We start from the raw sequence: 16,752 nt of genomic DNA, 5'->3' as shown, positions 1-16,752 counted from the left end.
GAACTGTGTTACTTTTTATTTTGATGATGATGGTTTAAATTCTGGTAAATCTTTTTTGAAAAACAAAATGACAAATGGGTCTTAGGCAGTACAAAAGTATTAAAGACCTTATCAAAGATGTCACAGTAAAGAGAGAAAACTGAATATAAAATTGATTTATTTTTCAGTTTGTCCAAGGCCAGACCCCATGGGGAAAATAATAACATCATCTTACATTTTAATATATGTCCAGGCACATACATAGTGTCAGAACATTTTCACATTACATCTCACTTGAGGCACACAACGATTCTGAGGGAGAGACTGGTGGGAAGACATTAACATAATCTTTATTTCAGAGGATAAATTCCAGCCTCAGAGAAGCCCAAACCCATTCAAGGTCACGTGGCTAGTAAGAGAGAAGCACAGTGAGACCCAGTCATCTGCTACCTGCTCCGGAAATTTCACACACACCCTGGGTCACCTGTGTAACAGAGTTTCCATCTTTAACCATCTTACCATGAGCATATGTGGCTTCAGAGCTACCCACAAACAGGTGCAGGGGAATGTGCCTGGTTTCAGCTGGTAAAACATTAATGACTCCTTGGAGAAAAATGGAGTGAGCCTCATCAACGTACCCGCTGCTATAATAATGGATTCCAGGTGAAGTAAATTGGTAAGAAAATGAACCTGCCATAAAATGAGATTGTACATAATAAATATAAGCAATTAATGCATCTTTGAAAAGAGACTGAAAACGACTTGAAATGATCATTTAAATGCACATGCAGATGACAGTTTCTTATTTTTCAAGTGTATGAAATGTCAACAGAATGTAGTAAGAAAACTCGCTGACTATTAAAAGCTATCTTGTGTAATGGAATTACATTCCAAACAAGATCCAGCATTGATTTTCTAGAAAACCATGGCAAGTCGAGCATAACATACCAAAATTTAAAGAAAAATTCAACATGAAATGAAAGAATTTTTTTTCATGAGTTAAAAGTTCAAAATCTTACATGTACAAAACAAAACAGGCAATCTAAAAGGCACATTTTACTCTGAGCTGTCCTATAAGAATCACTGATTTTCAATTGATTTCAGTCAGTCAAAGTTCATCACTTGCTACCAGATTGGTTTGATTTAAACATATATTCCTATTTTATTGCATTTTGCTTTCACAATATGTTTTTCAATTGATTCATTATCACAGAATATAAAATATTTCTAATATCAGAACTCACTTGAGTATGTATAAAATAACTTGCTTACACTTATTGCTAACATTTTTACTACAGCAATAAAATGCCAACTAATTTACCTTATGCATTTGTGTATATTACTTATGTAAAAATACTGTATTAAATCTACCAAAAAATGTCATTTTATTAGATCTAGGAAAAAGTGGCATGATGTGAAACCCAATAAGCAGAAACATACCTGATGTAGATTTTTGTCTTCCATTTGTGAATCCTTTGCCATCATAAATTACACTTCCAGGACTGGAGACAGAAAAAACCCTATATCCTATCCCTCTAAGAAATGGATGTGTTTGCCAATGCCATGCCACTGTGTCCCCTACAGACACATTTAGGACTGATGGTGACCAGGCATAACCTAATCCATGTACTGGGAACAAGAATTGAGTCATATTTTAAAAGAAAAAGAGAATTTCTTAATAATTATCTTTGACAACATTGCAATTTATGTACAGTCAGTAGTAAAAACATTTTAATCAACACTAAAACTTAATTACTTACATAATTTAAGCACTAAACAAAAACAAATAGAAATACTGGAAAGCAAGGTAAAAAGAAGATAAGGAAAAATTAAGTCACAAAACTCCAAAAGTGATGATCAAGACAATTTGAAAAAAAAAATTAGAAGTCAATAAATAATTTGCTTAGAAAGCTTACAGAGAATATTTTTAAAGCTATGATCAGTTTTATTTGGAATGTTCATTTGGAAATCCATGACGGATAATAAACTACAATTTGGGAGGTTCTGTACTGCAGCAAAACCAAATGGCAATTCCTGAAGTTGGAAACTGTAAAGTACGGCCTTCTAGACTCAATCTACCGTTAATTCACTCTATATATGACCCTCTATGTCAAGCAGTTACTGCTGACAAATTATAAAAGAAATAAGAGTACTCAGTCTCTCAATAATTTGAAATACAAAATAAATAAAAATCAAATTAATTTCAGGTTTAAGTGCTTCCATTTTTTCATAGTATATAAATGGCTGATACCTGAATCTTTCCCATTGTTAGTAATCCTGAATATATTCCCAGTTGAATGAAGAATACATTTTATGACATTTTCTGATGATGATGTAACATTGCAAGGGATGGACCCTAGAAAGAATAAACACTGGATATTTTTATAAAGCAAACATTTTGTCAAATTTTTTTGTGAATTACAGAGATGAAGTATAATTCATCGACAGCCAAGACCCTAAAAAAAACTCTGCCTTATATAGTAGGATCTTCGGTACTTCTTTTCTCATAGTAATCATGTATGAGTACTCATTATCTGCAGAACAACTCCTCCACTCTATATGTTGCATACACATTAAATACACAGTAATTATTTATTGAAATCAAAAGTAGTTATTCAGTTTCTCTCTATCACTTTAACCAAATACACTTAACCTTTTTTTATACTACTAGAAAAATAAAACTGTGATTTAGAATATTCATATAATAACTCAGCACCTATAGTATATCCTTTAAGCTGAGAAAAATGATAATCACCTTCCTATGAAAGAAGCTCTTACCTAACAGCACGGTATTGTCAGCTGGTATTGTGCTGAATCCAAAACCCCTTATGGTGATTTCAGTTCCACCAAACAAGGAGCCTCTTTGTGGAAACATGCTGGTCACTTCCAAAACATACTGTATTGAAGAATTTAATTTGTCTCTGAGAAAAAAAAAAAAAGGATACATTTTTCAATGAGCTTTCTTCTGGTTTATCTCGCTAAACCCTTGCTAGGATATGATTTCTTTAGAAAGAGGAAATAATTGGATATTTAATTATACATTAGTTTTTCAAGATAGACAATCTGGTAATTATCATAATCTTGATTTGGTTGGATAGTATATTCAGTATTTTCCTAACTATGAAAATTAAATTTCTGAACATTCTAATGGCAGAAGAATTTGAGATGGAAGATCCTACAATATTATGGAAAAATATGCTTATGAGAACTGAGGTCACAAGAAATACATTAGATTTTTAAAAATATTTTATATTTTCATTAGAGTAAAACAAAAAGGTAGCTCTGCTTTAAAAATAGTAATTAAATCTCACACATTTGAGTAATCAAAGTTTTGTAAAATTAATTTGAAGTTATTATTCCATGTTTGTTGAAAACTTGTCAGGGTCTCCCTTCCACTACTTCAGGGAGAGAGTTTTTAATTTATTTTGCTTGGTTACAGACAATGCGTCTGCTAGGAGGCCTTCAAAATGTAAATGCTTTTCTGATATGACATATTTGACTTCCACATTCAAACTTCCCTCGTAACTTAAGAGAGGCAGAAAAATTCACGTGAGTCACTGTGTCAACTTTTAACTTCCATAGCATAACCGTGGTATTTCTTGAATCTGAAAACACAATTTTGTGTGGTGTCAATTTCACCCATTATATCGTCAAGCTAAAGCACAAGCCAATACAGAACCCATGTAAGCTCTGCCCTGTGAAACCAAGAGGAGATGGATGTAGTGCTGAGGTTTATGTTTAATGTTGCTCATTTTCATTTACTTCTTGCAAGATTTTGCTGCAGTCATCTCCTTCTACTCTGACATTAGCTTTATTGGCCTTTTTGTATCCATAAAATTTCAGTATCTTCCTTTTCTAAGTATTCTAAACCAATAACTTCCTCACACTAGAACTAAAATTTTATCAGTTAACAAATAGTCTCAGGGAAAAAGAAATACTAAGTCCTTACAGAAAATTGAGTTGGAGAAAGACTCTCTGCATCCTCTCCTTCAAATGGCCACCACCTACCCATTTCTTGGTTTAATTGTCACCTTTTCAGAGAACCTTTCCCTGATGCTCAGGATAAGTCAGCTCTCTCTATTATAGACTCTTACTGCACCTAGTACCTCTAACGCATAGTATTTTTCACATTTACAATTAAACTCTTGGTGTAATCCTCTGTTTGAAATCTCTCTCTCCAAGAAAATTGTGAGCACCATTAATGCAGGGGAGATGCCCCTCTAATCCAGTGTAAATCCAGCCAGCAGCACTGAGCCCCTAGAAGCTACTTGATACGCATTTCCTGAATGAATCAAAGTCATGTGACATATACATAAGGCTAGTTGTACAGAGAATTTTACAACCTGATCTGAATGGTATTGGTCTCAAAACTAGGTGTCATATTACAGTTCTATGAGATATTCTGAGCATATTTTGCAAAAGAAGATGTAGAAAGGTAAAGAGAGCAACCCCTAAAGGTTAACGCCTACTTCTTTTCCTATCCCAGTTCCACTAGCCCCATGTGTTCCACAACTCCATCAAGTTTGTGTTCATTATCATACCTTATTGATGCAAAACCCCAGTTTCTGACTTCTACGTGGATATCTTGTTTTCCAGGAGACAACTTGGGCAAAAGGCATCTAATATCTGTGAAGTTCCAGTGAAGAATCTGGCAGGTTTTTCCTCCAACATACACCGCCACGTTTTGTGTGAGTTCATTTCCAAAATTATAGCCCTTAATTGTTAAATTAACTTCTCCTAGTATTTTAAAATTTTAAAAATAATGCAAAAAGTTCAACTTGCTATCCAGTGTGAAATTTGCATATTAAATAAATCAATTCATCTCTCATCTTTCATTGGATTTAGGAAATCCTAGCACTTAGAGAGGCAAAAGGAAAAACAACGAAAGAGTTGGTAGCAGCCACAAAGGGATGAAATGTACATTCAATTGCTCAAAAGGAAAAAAGATGACAAAGTCCTTTTTTAACAAATATTACCATTTTTCTCCTTATTGCATATGTTCAATATAAAATAATAAATAGATTAATCTATGGTAAAACATACACACACATAAAACTATAACTGGTTTCAATTTAAGAAGCAAAACTGCAGAAGAAACTATGCTTCAAAAGCCTTTCTAGAAATGTTTTTTATACATATGACAATACGTATACATACATACATGCATATATATGACAATACGTATACATACATACGTGCACACACATTTTTATACATATGACAATAAGATATGACTGATCTTATTGAAGAATTTCTTACCTAGTATTGTTCGTACTTTTGGACTAAAATCAGTTATAATTGGCGTCTGTAAACAATTGTAACTAAAAGCATCCCCTGCTGTGACTTGAAATCCATTGGTAGTAACTGAAATATCAACTATACCCTCAGTTTTCTAAAATAAGAGGAAAAAAATTAGAAAATATTAATCGTTGAGATACAGAAATACACGGGCTGAAAAGAAATAGATTATTGAAAATAAACTTCTGAAGATGTTTTATTTCAAAGCCTTCATATATTTTCATATCTTTAGAAAGTTGTGGTGTCAAATATAGGTTACATGCTTGAGTTCTCAAAGTTATATGACATAGTAGTTCCATGGGTATTATGATCCATTCAAATGCATCTATATTATTGGATTTCTGATGGCTCCACAATATTGTTGAGATGTTGTGGAGAACTGATTGTCTGATAAAGCATTAAATACTAAAGTTTGTGCTTTTAAAATAGACAGGTATAGTTCTTATTTCTCTTCTCTGACAAATCACATCATTATATCTTTTGAAGACCTTGTTCCAGAGTTCAAGACTAAGCACTTGGACCCCCTAAGAAAACTATTTGATGCTTTTGCAGATATAGCATCTATGCAATTCCCAATTAGGAAAAACATTTTTTCACATCTAGTATTTATTTAATCCACACTCAGTGTTTAACTGACTGACATATTGTAAACAAAGTAAGTTTTAGTTTATCATATCCCCTCAATTCTCATCTCCATCATTTAGTCCAAAAAACAAATTTATTTTTCCCGCAGATTGCAAATACAAAATACCCCCATTTGTTCTGCTACATTTTTTTAAAAAGTCAGTGACAGTATTCATTACATTTTGATATGTAATAAGGAAACCAGAGTCTTAGTTTAAATTTAAAAACTATGCTTTAAAAATAAAGAACAATGATTGATTCTAGGATACAATATTCCACAGAGAACTTCAATTTTTTTATGAAACTGAAAATTTAATACATTTAAACTAAAACTTTAACACATTTAAAAGTGTATTCCTGGCTGGGAGCAGTGGCTCACACCTGTAATCCCAGCACTTTGAGAGGCTGAGGAGGGGGTGGAACACGAAGTCAAGAGATCGAGACCATCCTGGCCAATATGGTGAAACCCCATCTCTACTAAAAATACAAAAATTAGCTGGGCGTGGTGGTGCGTGCCTGTAGTCCCAGATACTGGGGAGGCTGAGGCAGGAGAATCGCTCTAACCCAGCAGGCGGAGGTTGCAGTGAGCCGAGATCCTGCCATTGCACTACAGCCTGGTGACAGAGCGAGACTCTGTCTCAAAAAAAAAAAAAAAAAAAAAAAGAAAGTATTATTTTTTGAAAACTATTAATTTCTAGATTTACTTTCCTGAAATCTTTAGACTACTAATTTTTTTCATCCTTAAATTTATGTGGTAAACTCTCATTCATCCTCAAATTCTGATGAGACATCAACTTTCCTGTGAAACTGTTTCTGACACCCTCTCTCCACTGTGTTTTATGTTTACTTTGTTACTACTTCTATTAATTCAAATGAAATACATTGTTTCATATTAGCTTATGTGTCCCTTTTCTTCATGATTTTAAGTACGTTGAATGTGGAGATAATATTTTGTCTTTTAATCTTAGTGGAAAGATGTGGAACAAAGAAGTTTTAAGGAGCATAATAGAAACCCTGCAGTTTCTATGTAAATACACCACTGGTTTCACCACTCCACTCCCCAAACTGAGATGTCTCCTCATTTATAATATTTCAGACTTAGGAAAAAATGACTGAAACCAGAGGTCTTACTTTTGGTGTCCTGCAGGTTATCCTATTCAAATCCCCTTCAATCACATTGCAGGTTTCATTTCCAACTAATACTTTTGAATTTTCATTAAAGCCAAATCCAGATAAAGTCAGTAGCGTACCACCTTCATAAGAAAAGCAAACAAAAACAACAACAAAACCAGTTCAACTATAACAAAAAGAAATGTTAATAAGAGCTAACTCATTAGAGAATTGTCTAATTATCCAAGAGATGGACTGGCCAATAGATCAAGGACCAGACTTGAGATGAGCACAATCACCACCACACACCTGAGCCTGGGTGCTGATGCTCGGAACCATAAAGGAGCTGGGCTAAGTGATTTAATGAAATAACATAGATTTGCAACACACATTTGCTTTGGGGCATTGGCAGCAGCATCTGCTATTTTTCACAGTGCCTTCATCCTACAAAAATTTATGCTGCTTCTATTCACTCAACCATTCTGTGGGTGGAAGAGGAGAGTGAATTAAGATTCTTAATTCTTAATCCTTAATTCTTAATTAAGAGGAGAGTGAATTAAAATCTCAAATTTTAATATTTCTAAGTAAAAGGAAAACTAAACTTTAAAAATAAGCGATGAAATAATGTAAAATAAAAGCATACCAAAAGGATCAAAACCAAAGCACAAAACCGTAAACTATGCCTGGTAAAAAAACAAACGTACAAAGGAAATGAAGCAGGACAGGAAAAATGTGTTATGTTCTTTCCATCCTCTGTGTTAGCCCTCCTTTCCCCAGTTTGTTCCCAGAACTTTTTCTGGGTCAAGGAGCTCCACTGAGACTGTGGTTACAAATGAAGCAGCTGGTAAGCAGAATAATAACTAATAAATCTTATCTTGACATAATTGATGTGCTTGTTATAGAAACATGTAATAATTGATGATATTAATTCAATAACCTAAGATGTAAGTATAAGCAGCACCCCGACTTGTGCTTTGTAAGAAACAAAAGACTTAGTCGGCCATTTAATCACTGGGCCTTCTCAAAGGAGACTCTCCTTTGTTCTATAGGAGGAAGCTTTGGGCTCCTCTCCCTTCACCCTGTACTAGAAAGAGCACATTGAACTGATGGAAATGCATGCAATTTTCTCTCTGTTTAAACCATTAACCATTACCTGCTAGGCTTCCAGAATCAGGCCAGATATGTGAGATCTGACTCTGATAAACAAAGTAGAACTGTTCACCCCCTACATTCTGTGCTAGTCCAACATCAGCTATGGACACAGCAACTGGGGCATGTCCAGCACTTCCATTCAGAATCTGGCACTTGATCTCTTTTTCTTGTGAAAAAAAGAAAAAGATGAAGAAAATGGTAAATCAAATGGTTTTATGAGATAAAAGTTATGCTTGCAAATACTAACATTGGCCTTCATTTTTAGATCTCAAGAAGTGTATCCAAAGAAAACGAATCATGTATTAATGGGTGGGGGAATCTTAAGAGGAATAATCCTTGCAAACTACCTGAGGCTATGAATCAGACACTCCTAGAAAATAGGTAAACCAAGAATGAAAGCAAAGTAAACAATCTATTTCCGATGCTACTGTACCCAAAACAGGCTACTGTCATAATTTTTTTAAAAGCTAGTTTATTAAGCTCATTTATATTAATAATTCTAAAATTTTTGGTCAGATATATTATGTCCAAAATTGTGCAAAATACCAGGTTTTATCAGGAAAGATGATCAAAAACTAAATGAAGGGCAGGTGCGGGGGCTCATGACTGTAATGCCAGCACTTTAGAAGGCTGAAGCGGGTGGATCACGTGAGGTCAGGAGTTTGAGACCAGCTTGGCCACGTCCTCTTCCTGCATGGCATTGTCAAAACGTGGGCAGACAGGACCATGGAACACTAGAGAAGCATTTCATACATTTTTGCATCCCAGAGACACACTGATGCAAAAAAGATTTCATGTAACCTCCAAATGAAGGGGAAAAAAGGATAAAATTAAACTATTATAGGATAAAGACACTGTACAACAGTGAAATAGTCTGTGGTCATAATCAAAGATTTAAAAGATGAGGCATTATATAGATCAGGTTGCCAATTTCATAACCCCATAGGGATCATGATAATTGTAATAATGGATCATGATAATTGTACATGATCAAATAATTGTAATACTGCTCTTTGATTCCACTTTATCTTAGATAAGAACAATTAGACTTAACAGTTTTTATAAGGACCTACCATCCACAGAAAGAAGAGAACAACCTACTGGTCCAACTGAGACTGATATAGCTGAACTAGGAGAAAATCCAGAACCCACTATGGTTAGAACTGTGCCTTCTTCATAGGACCCTAAAAATGATCAATTTAAATAACAATATTAATATCTGTTATTATGAAATCAGACATTTCTCAGATAAAAATAAGTCTATCTTCAAAAGATATAAACAGTAAGCCTAATAGGCAAGCAGGGAGAAAAATCCACATTTATTTATCAATGGTATTTTATTTCCATTATTTCCATTGAATTATTCTACGTATGTTCATATTTTGAATCTGTGTGTCGACAGAGACTAGTGGAAAGAATTATCTGACTGAAAATATGGCATAAGATAAAGAAACAAATTATTCTCATAATAAAGAAATTAAGTAGATATCTCTATATGGTAACTTAGTATATGACAGACTTGCCATTGCAAATGTATGAGGAAAGGATAAATCACACAATTAGTGGTATGGACACTTCCCATTTGAAAAGAAAATAAGATTCCTCTGTCCTCTGTTTAGGGTGATATACATCCCAAAATGCCTGGGACAGTTCTGGTTTACACCTGTGTTCCAGCGTCTCAAACTTAAGATTTTTCCATTCCCTCTTAAAAGTGTCCAGGTTTGATCAACAAATTATAGATAGATTAGATAGATAGACATTACATATCTATCTTTAACAAATCATATATGTAATACATACATGATCACCCTACTTATGTAACACCATGCACAATATAGATTCTACATAGATTTAAATAGCTAAGAACAAAAAATAAAACTCAAATTTTTAGAAGTAAATATAACCAAATATCTTGATGACTTTGAGGTAGAGATGGATTTCTTAAATATGACACATGAAGCCATGGGATTGACCATAATGGAATAAATAAATAAACTAGAATAAATAAGTGACTTAAATGTTTTCATAAACAAGAGCTAAACCAAAGCACAGGCAATATACTGAGAGAAGCCATGGGCAAAGGATTGGTAAACATAAAATATAGTAAATGGTTACAAGTAAATTTTAAAAGAGAATTCAATAAAAAAGGGAAAAACGATGCTAAACACTTTGCAGAAAAAATAATCTGAATGTCCAAGAAACATATGAGAAGATGCTATTGTGCATTACTAATAAAGGAATATAATAAACGTTTTAAAAGTGATAACTTTTACCCATTGGAATAGTTAAAATTAAGAAGTCGATCACTTCCAATATTGGCAAAGATATAGAGGATAATGTTGCTATTATATTTGCTGGTAGTATAGCCACTTGGAAGAGCAATTTGGTCATCTTGTAAACTGAATACTCATCCAACCAGTTGTTATCCAATAATACTATGTCTCGGTATATATCCTAAAGTAGCTTTAACACATATGCAATAGGAGGTTTGTACAAGAAAGTTCAGTATAGTCTTATTGGTAAAAGTGAAAACTTGTAAACAATCTAAATGTCCATCAATAGAGGATCTAGGTAAGTTGGTGCACTCATGAAATACTTTAACGTGATGGGTTAGGTGTACATAAAACCACATAAATATATCTCAAAATGAATTCTGAATGACAAAAGAAATATGCAAAATAATATTTACATTGTAATACTTCATTTGTAAGCTTATGAAACTGGTAAAATGACCATATATGTGTGTGTGCTATATACAAAAGGTATTTAAAGTGTCATGGAAGAATACATACACAGTAATTAATCACTGTGATTGCCCCTCAAGAATTATGTAGGGGACTAGGTCTAGGGATGGTGCTTAAAGAGAAATTTAGCTGTTCCTATAATATTTCTTTCTTAAATTGTTGATCGGAAGTAAATATGACAAAATTTTAACAGCTGTTAATTTTCAGTGAAGAGTATGTGTATTTTTGTAGTTTTCTTTATGCTTATATTTTCACAATTTTAAAAATGATCCAAATGTGGCATAAGGCAATTCAGATTCCTATATTGGGTAAGAAATCATTTTTCAGGAAGTACACGTGAAAGTGGGAATTCAACCATCCTGGACAACGTGGTAAAACTCTGTCTCTACTAAAAATACAAAAATTATCCAGGCATGGTAGTGGGCACCTGCAGTCCCAGCTACTAGGGAGGCTGAGCAGGAGAATCGCATGAAACCGGAAGGTGGAGGTTGCAGCGAGGCAAGATCGCACCACTGCACTCCAGCCTGGTGACAGAGCAAGACTCAGCCTCAAAAAAAAAAAAAAAAAAAAATTGGGAATTCATTATAAAATGCAAGAGTGGATATAAACATAAGTATACCAAAGGACTATAACCAAATTAAAGTTCATTAAATCCTTATTCTTGAGAGTTTTAACCCCATGTAATCTGAATTATCCCAAAGTTAGTATCATCACTATTTTAAAAAGTCTGAAAAACATATTCTTTCAACATAAAAATGAAATATTTTTAAAATTTTAATAATTTTTGGGAGGTACCACTATAAAATTAGTTGGTGAGTTTTCCTACTATCCATAAAGATTAAATATGTAACTATAGCATCTGAGTTTATTGTTCTGATTGAAAAAAAGCCATCCTTTACTATCCTTATTCCTGCTGTTTTATTTCAGCCCTTAGTTGCTCAGACACAAAGCATAATCACATTTTTGAGGCAATAACATATTATGAAGAAATGGTATAATGTGTTCCTTAGATTGAGTTCCTGGCAATAATTTTTATATCTCTTATTCTCAAATCTAGGACACGATCACATTCTTTCACGAAACAGCAGATGTCTTGTTACTAGCCTTTTAATACTAACTCTCCTAGAGGAAGTGGTCTCATAGAATAAAAGACTCCACTTAATACCCTAGCTAGTACAGTTGAACAAAAGTGCCTCAGTGTCCAAGTGAAATTTTAAAGACTGAGTCTAACTGGTGAAACTAGAGAAGTTTAAGATTAGCAAATCCTCTACTTCAAAGGCAAGATTTCAGTTTCAAAAGAAATAGTTTTTTTTTTTTCAAAAATAAATAATTAGTGCCCTTTCCATAGCTTTTTTGTCTAATAGGATTTTTAATTTTCACAATGTAGAACTGTTTGCTTGCTTTAGCTAACAGTATAACAGTGACACTAGTATAAACATAGTTTTAGAAGTCATTATCAGAGTTTACATTTTGCTGGTTATCTTTCACACCCTAGTATAGGTTAAAAATCAGGAACTTACCTTGAGAAGGGCTTGTTGCCAAGACTAGGGGAGTAATGTCGGAATCCCATGTAAACCCACAGTCACCTGAACATTTAGCTGGAATTCCATTGACATAGACTTCAACCTTCAAATAAAGAAACAAGAAGTCAGAGAACAGAGGCAAAGAGGCAGCAGTAGAATATGAATAGGTTTTTAACAAAAGTGATGGAATTTTGTTGATTTGCTTGTTTGTTTACTGAAATTAGTCTATATTTTTTCTACTTTGATATTTCATTCAGTCTTGCCCTTGGGAAAGTCACCTAATCTCTTTACACTTTAATTTCTTCATCTTTACAGCACTGCTGTAAAGATTGAATGAAAGACTCTATTTTCAAATTCTGGCATAGTAGAGCTAAAAAATCTACTATTTTATCATAAGGAAGATAATTTTCCCAAAAGTCATAAAATAATATTATCAAGTTGATCAATGTAAACACAAATGTTCTCATGAAATACAGAAGTCGATCCCCCTGTTTTATCAGGTCTTTAATATATTATAAACTAGTTATACTGTTAAAATTACATCACGCGTCATGAGAAAAGTTTCAAAAATACCTGTGGCTGTTGACTGGGTGTACGAAGTAGGTCTCCAAGTATGTGTCGTCTGAATAAGCCACCTTCCTTTATCCTTGTGACTGTCATATTAGCCTTTTCTCCAATAATGTTGGAATCATTAATCTATTTTTACACACAATTATTTTATTAGAAAGGTTGTAACAAATATGACCACACTAGTTTTTCATTTTTAATTTCAGCATAGGCAAAGGTGAATAAAAGTCAAAGGATGTAAAATAAAATTCAAAACCATTGTAGTCACTTTTTTTTAAAGAAGACTCTTTAAAAATGAACATAACCTATACAAGAAAAAAAATTAAGACCATTGCATTATCATACATTGCATCAATTACAACTTGAATTAAAACTAAAATTAACTTGAATTTTTTTTTTTAGCTTTCTCACCTTTAATTCTCCATAGGTATCACTATTATACTATAATATTTACATATGTATGTGTATATATGTATTTGCTTTTTTAAAAAAGTAAAAATGCTCTTCTCACTCTCCTTTGTCTCATATAGGCACCCAGGTATGTAATTAGAAATTAAATAAAGGCCACAATAATTTCCCAAGGAAGATCATTAAAAAGAAAAATCCTTTCTTCCTCTAATGTCACACAGCTGGTCTTTATGGCATGCCAGCTAAGAAAAATGATATTGCCTATGGTGACATGAAGATTCAATCTTTCTCTCTTTGGGTTGTAGCTGAATTTCTATCAAAAGTCCTAGTAAAATATATAACTCATTTGTTCTAAGCAAGTCTTTTCTTCAGTTTTCCTTCAAACAATACCTTTACTTTCCCATTAGAATACGAAGAATTGGAGATTCTGAACAGCAAGGTTTGTGGTGGGTATCAGTCACTTTAAATCTGGCTATGCAGAGAGTGAAAGACACGGCAGAATAGCAGGGATGGAGGGTGAGTGAAATGTATCTTCATTGGGAGTACTGAAAGAGAGCAAGTTTTTCAAAGTTGTTGCCGGTATCTCATGAAAACCCAGGCTGCTACCATGGTGAGGGCAAACACTGGCACCAGCACCATAAATATGGGAATACCACTTGGGTCCCCTTCACCTATAGGTCCATTCTGCACCTGTAACCTATGCTGCACTCTCAGAGACACAGCATAACCTGCATTACGAAAGAGGTCTACAGCATTCTGGTGCAGCAGGTTCTTTAGGTCTTGGCCATTTATTGAAAGGATCTTATCACGCTCCTGGAGCCGCCCATCCAGGGCCGCAGCCCCATTTTCTTTGATGTGGCTGACGTAGATGCCACTGTCGTTGGAGACATACTGCTGATCTGTCCCACCTACGATGTTGAAGCCCAGCCCTGAGGGTCCTCTGGTAAGACTGATCTCTTCCTCAGCGACCAAATAAACCGGTCTTCCGTTCATGTTTTACAGCTCCTAACTTGAATTTTTATAATTAAAAATAAATCTAAAGAAAATGAATCTACTAAACTTGATTTTCTCAAAATGTCCTATGCTTTTTCTGAATATGATAACTGATAAATTATTGTTAAATAATTGAAAAACTGAGTCATCTTTCTATCCGAGAGTCAACTTTTCCTTGTATCATTTTTTTACCTTTACCCTGGTTTTTCACCCAGTTTTGGAATTATTTGTTCTTCCAATGGTAAAAATAAAGCCAAGTAAAATCAGTATATACAATTTGTTCTTCACAAAATTCCTCTGCAAATTTGGCAACCTTCTGATGTATTCAGGGACTAGCAAAGAGATAGGAGTCTCCATGCTGGGCCATGTGTGAGCCAAATGATATGGAACAGAAATAATGAATAAGCAGAAGAGACTGATCAGAAAAGATGGAAGAGAGTAGATGCACAGACACCAGCAGAGACACCAAGGGCGGTCAGTCACTAGACCTATCTTCATTGTGGAATTTTCTACTCTCAGTTCCCAGCCATGGATTTTTCTAAAATAACCCTCACATTCTTATAACTATTACTATTTTGCACAACCATACAGACTTGTTTTCTATGTTTACACAGTTGTTTTTGCCCCCACTGCCTTATCTTCTCCACTTCCTCTCCTTCCCCAAATGATTTCATAAGTAGAGTTCTGCATTTTTTCCACTTTATGTCATGAATTTCTTTCCAGGTGAATATATGTGGATCTACACATGGCTGCATAGTGTTCAATGTGAAAGTTACATCATTTAAACAATCTTTCTGCTATTGATGGGGATTTAGGTTTCTAGGTTTTTACTTTTACAAATAGTGCTTCAGTGACTACCTTTGCACCTATATCATTTCACATTTATCTTATTATTTCAGTAGGATAGAGTTATATAAGTGATAGTGATGAATCAGAAGGTCTGTATTAAGATACTACTAAGTTATCTTCACAAAAGGTTGTCCTTATTTTCGTTCTCACCAACATTGCATAGAAGAAACTATTTCCTTGCATTCTCATCATCACTAGAAAGCATTTTTTTTTTTTTTGAGACTGAGTTTTGCTCTTGTTGCCCAGGCTGGAGTGCAATGGCAGTGGCACAATCTCGGCTCACTGCAATCTCCGCTTCCCGGGTTCAAGCGATTCTCCTGCCTCAGCCTCCCAAGCTGCTGAGATTACAGGCGTGTACTGCCACATCCAGCTAATTTTGTATTTTTAGTAGAAACAGGATTTTACCATGTTGGTCAGGCTCATCTCAAACTCCTGTGATCCACCTGCCTCAGCCTCCCAAAATGCTGGGATTACAGGCATGAGCCACTGTGCTTGGCTGAAAGCATCACCTTTTTAGTGTTTGACAATCTGAGTCCCTAGACTCCTCTCCTTCACATACTCTGGGCCTGACTCCTTTCCCCCATTCTCTTCCTCCCTCTAACTAAAGAAAGGTAATTAGATGACAGCCTAAGGCGTTACTCCTTTATGAACTTGGAAAGATCATCTTTATAACCACAGAAGTATCCAAGGCCCCAAAATACAACTCTCGTGGTAGAATGATAGCGAGGCTGATTCTCTCTGGGACCCCCTTAGCATACATCTGGATTCAGTTTGGTTTAGTTCTGAGACCGGCCCTGACTGTGCGCCACCTGCCACTGTCAAGGGGATTCTAACACACACATTCCTGGACTTTTTTCTAAATGGGATATGGAGTAAAGTACCAACAGCCATTCTCCATGAAAGATAACACTGGGTCAACTTAATTTAGAAAAAAACCTTCTCCTTAATTTCCTTTTAAAGAAATTTTAGTTTATGGTTTGCATTTTTATAATATACATAGCCTCCAGTTCTTTTTGGAATAAAACAGGGTCCAAATAAGCAAACAGCACATAGAAGAAAAAAGAAGCCAGGCTAAATGAGGGAACCTGTAGAAGATTCTGCTTTCCACAGGTGCTTCTCCACTTGATGTTCCATGCGTAGCCAGCACAGGTTCCCTCGCGTGTAACTGAGACTCTTCTCAATCCCTCCAGACTCTGGAGCACAAACTGCAGATCTGCAGCTGACACAGCAGCGGGAAGGCCTGCACTCACAGAGGGGTGGCAAACAGCAGAAGTCACAATTCACAAATAGGCCAGATGTGGTAGCTCACGCCTGTAATCTCAGCAATTTGGGAGGTCGAGGCAGGCAGGTCACCTGAGGTCAGGAGTTTGAGACCAGCCTGGCCAACATGGTAAAACCTCGTCTTTACTGAAAATACAAAAATTAACTGGGCATGGTGGTGCGTGCCTATAATCCCAGCTACTCAGGAGGCTGAGGCAGGAGAATCCCTTGAACCCAGGAAGCGG

The 16,752-nt window shown here is 34.9% G+C and overlaps 1 protein-coding gene and 1 pseudogene across 2 annotated transcripts in view; both read right to left on the bottom strand.

Moving 5' to 3' along the window:
* PKHD1L1 (PKHD1 like 1) overlaps positions 1-16,752 on the bottom strand; it is a 167,713-nt gene that overhangs the window by 89,801 nt on the left and 61,160 nt on the right. For both annotated transcript variants that reach the window (XM_028852869.2, XM_015145876.3), the window contains exons 25-36: positions 16,333-16,487; positions 13,004-13,126; positions 12,428-12,533; positions 9,237-9,347; positions 8,165-8,329; positions 7,033-7,154; positions 5,239-5,371; positions 4,521-4,716; positions 2,758-2,900; positions 2,231-2,335; positions 1,420-1,608; positions 499-669 (exon numbers count right to left, since the gene is read on the bottom strand). In XM_028852869.2, the coding sequence (XP_028708702.2) occupies positions 499-669; positions 1,420-1,608; positions 2,231-2,335; positions 2,758-2,900; positions 4,521-4,716; positions 5,239-5,371; positions 7,033-7,154; positions 8,165-8,329; positions 9,237-9,347; positions 12,428-12,533; positions 13,004-13,126; positions 16,333-16,487 (1,719 nt within the window). The remainder of the gene's footprint in view (positions 1-498; positions 670-1,419; positions 1,609-2,230; positions 2,336-2,757; positions 2,901-4,520; positions 4,717-5,238; positions 5,372-7,032; positions 7,155-8,164; positions 8,330-9,236; positions 9,348-12,427; positions 12,534-13,003; positions 13,127-16,332; positions 16,488-16,752) is intronic.
* On the bottom strand, positions 13,387-15,782 carry LOC699006 (synaptojanin-2-binding protein; annotated as a pseudogene).

Source organism: Macaca mulatta, chromosome 8 (genome assembly GCF_049350105.2).
Source record: "Macaca mulatta isolate MMU2019108-1 chromosome 8, T2T-MMU8v2.0, whole genome shotgun sequence".
NCBI classification, from domain to species: Eukaryota; Metazoa; Chordata; class Mammalia; order Primates; family Cercopithecidae; genus Macaca; species Macaca mulatta.
The sequence above is the reverse complement of the archived record's forward strand: the minus strand, read 5'-3'. Positions and strand labels throughout refer to the sequence as shown.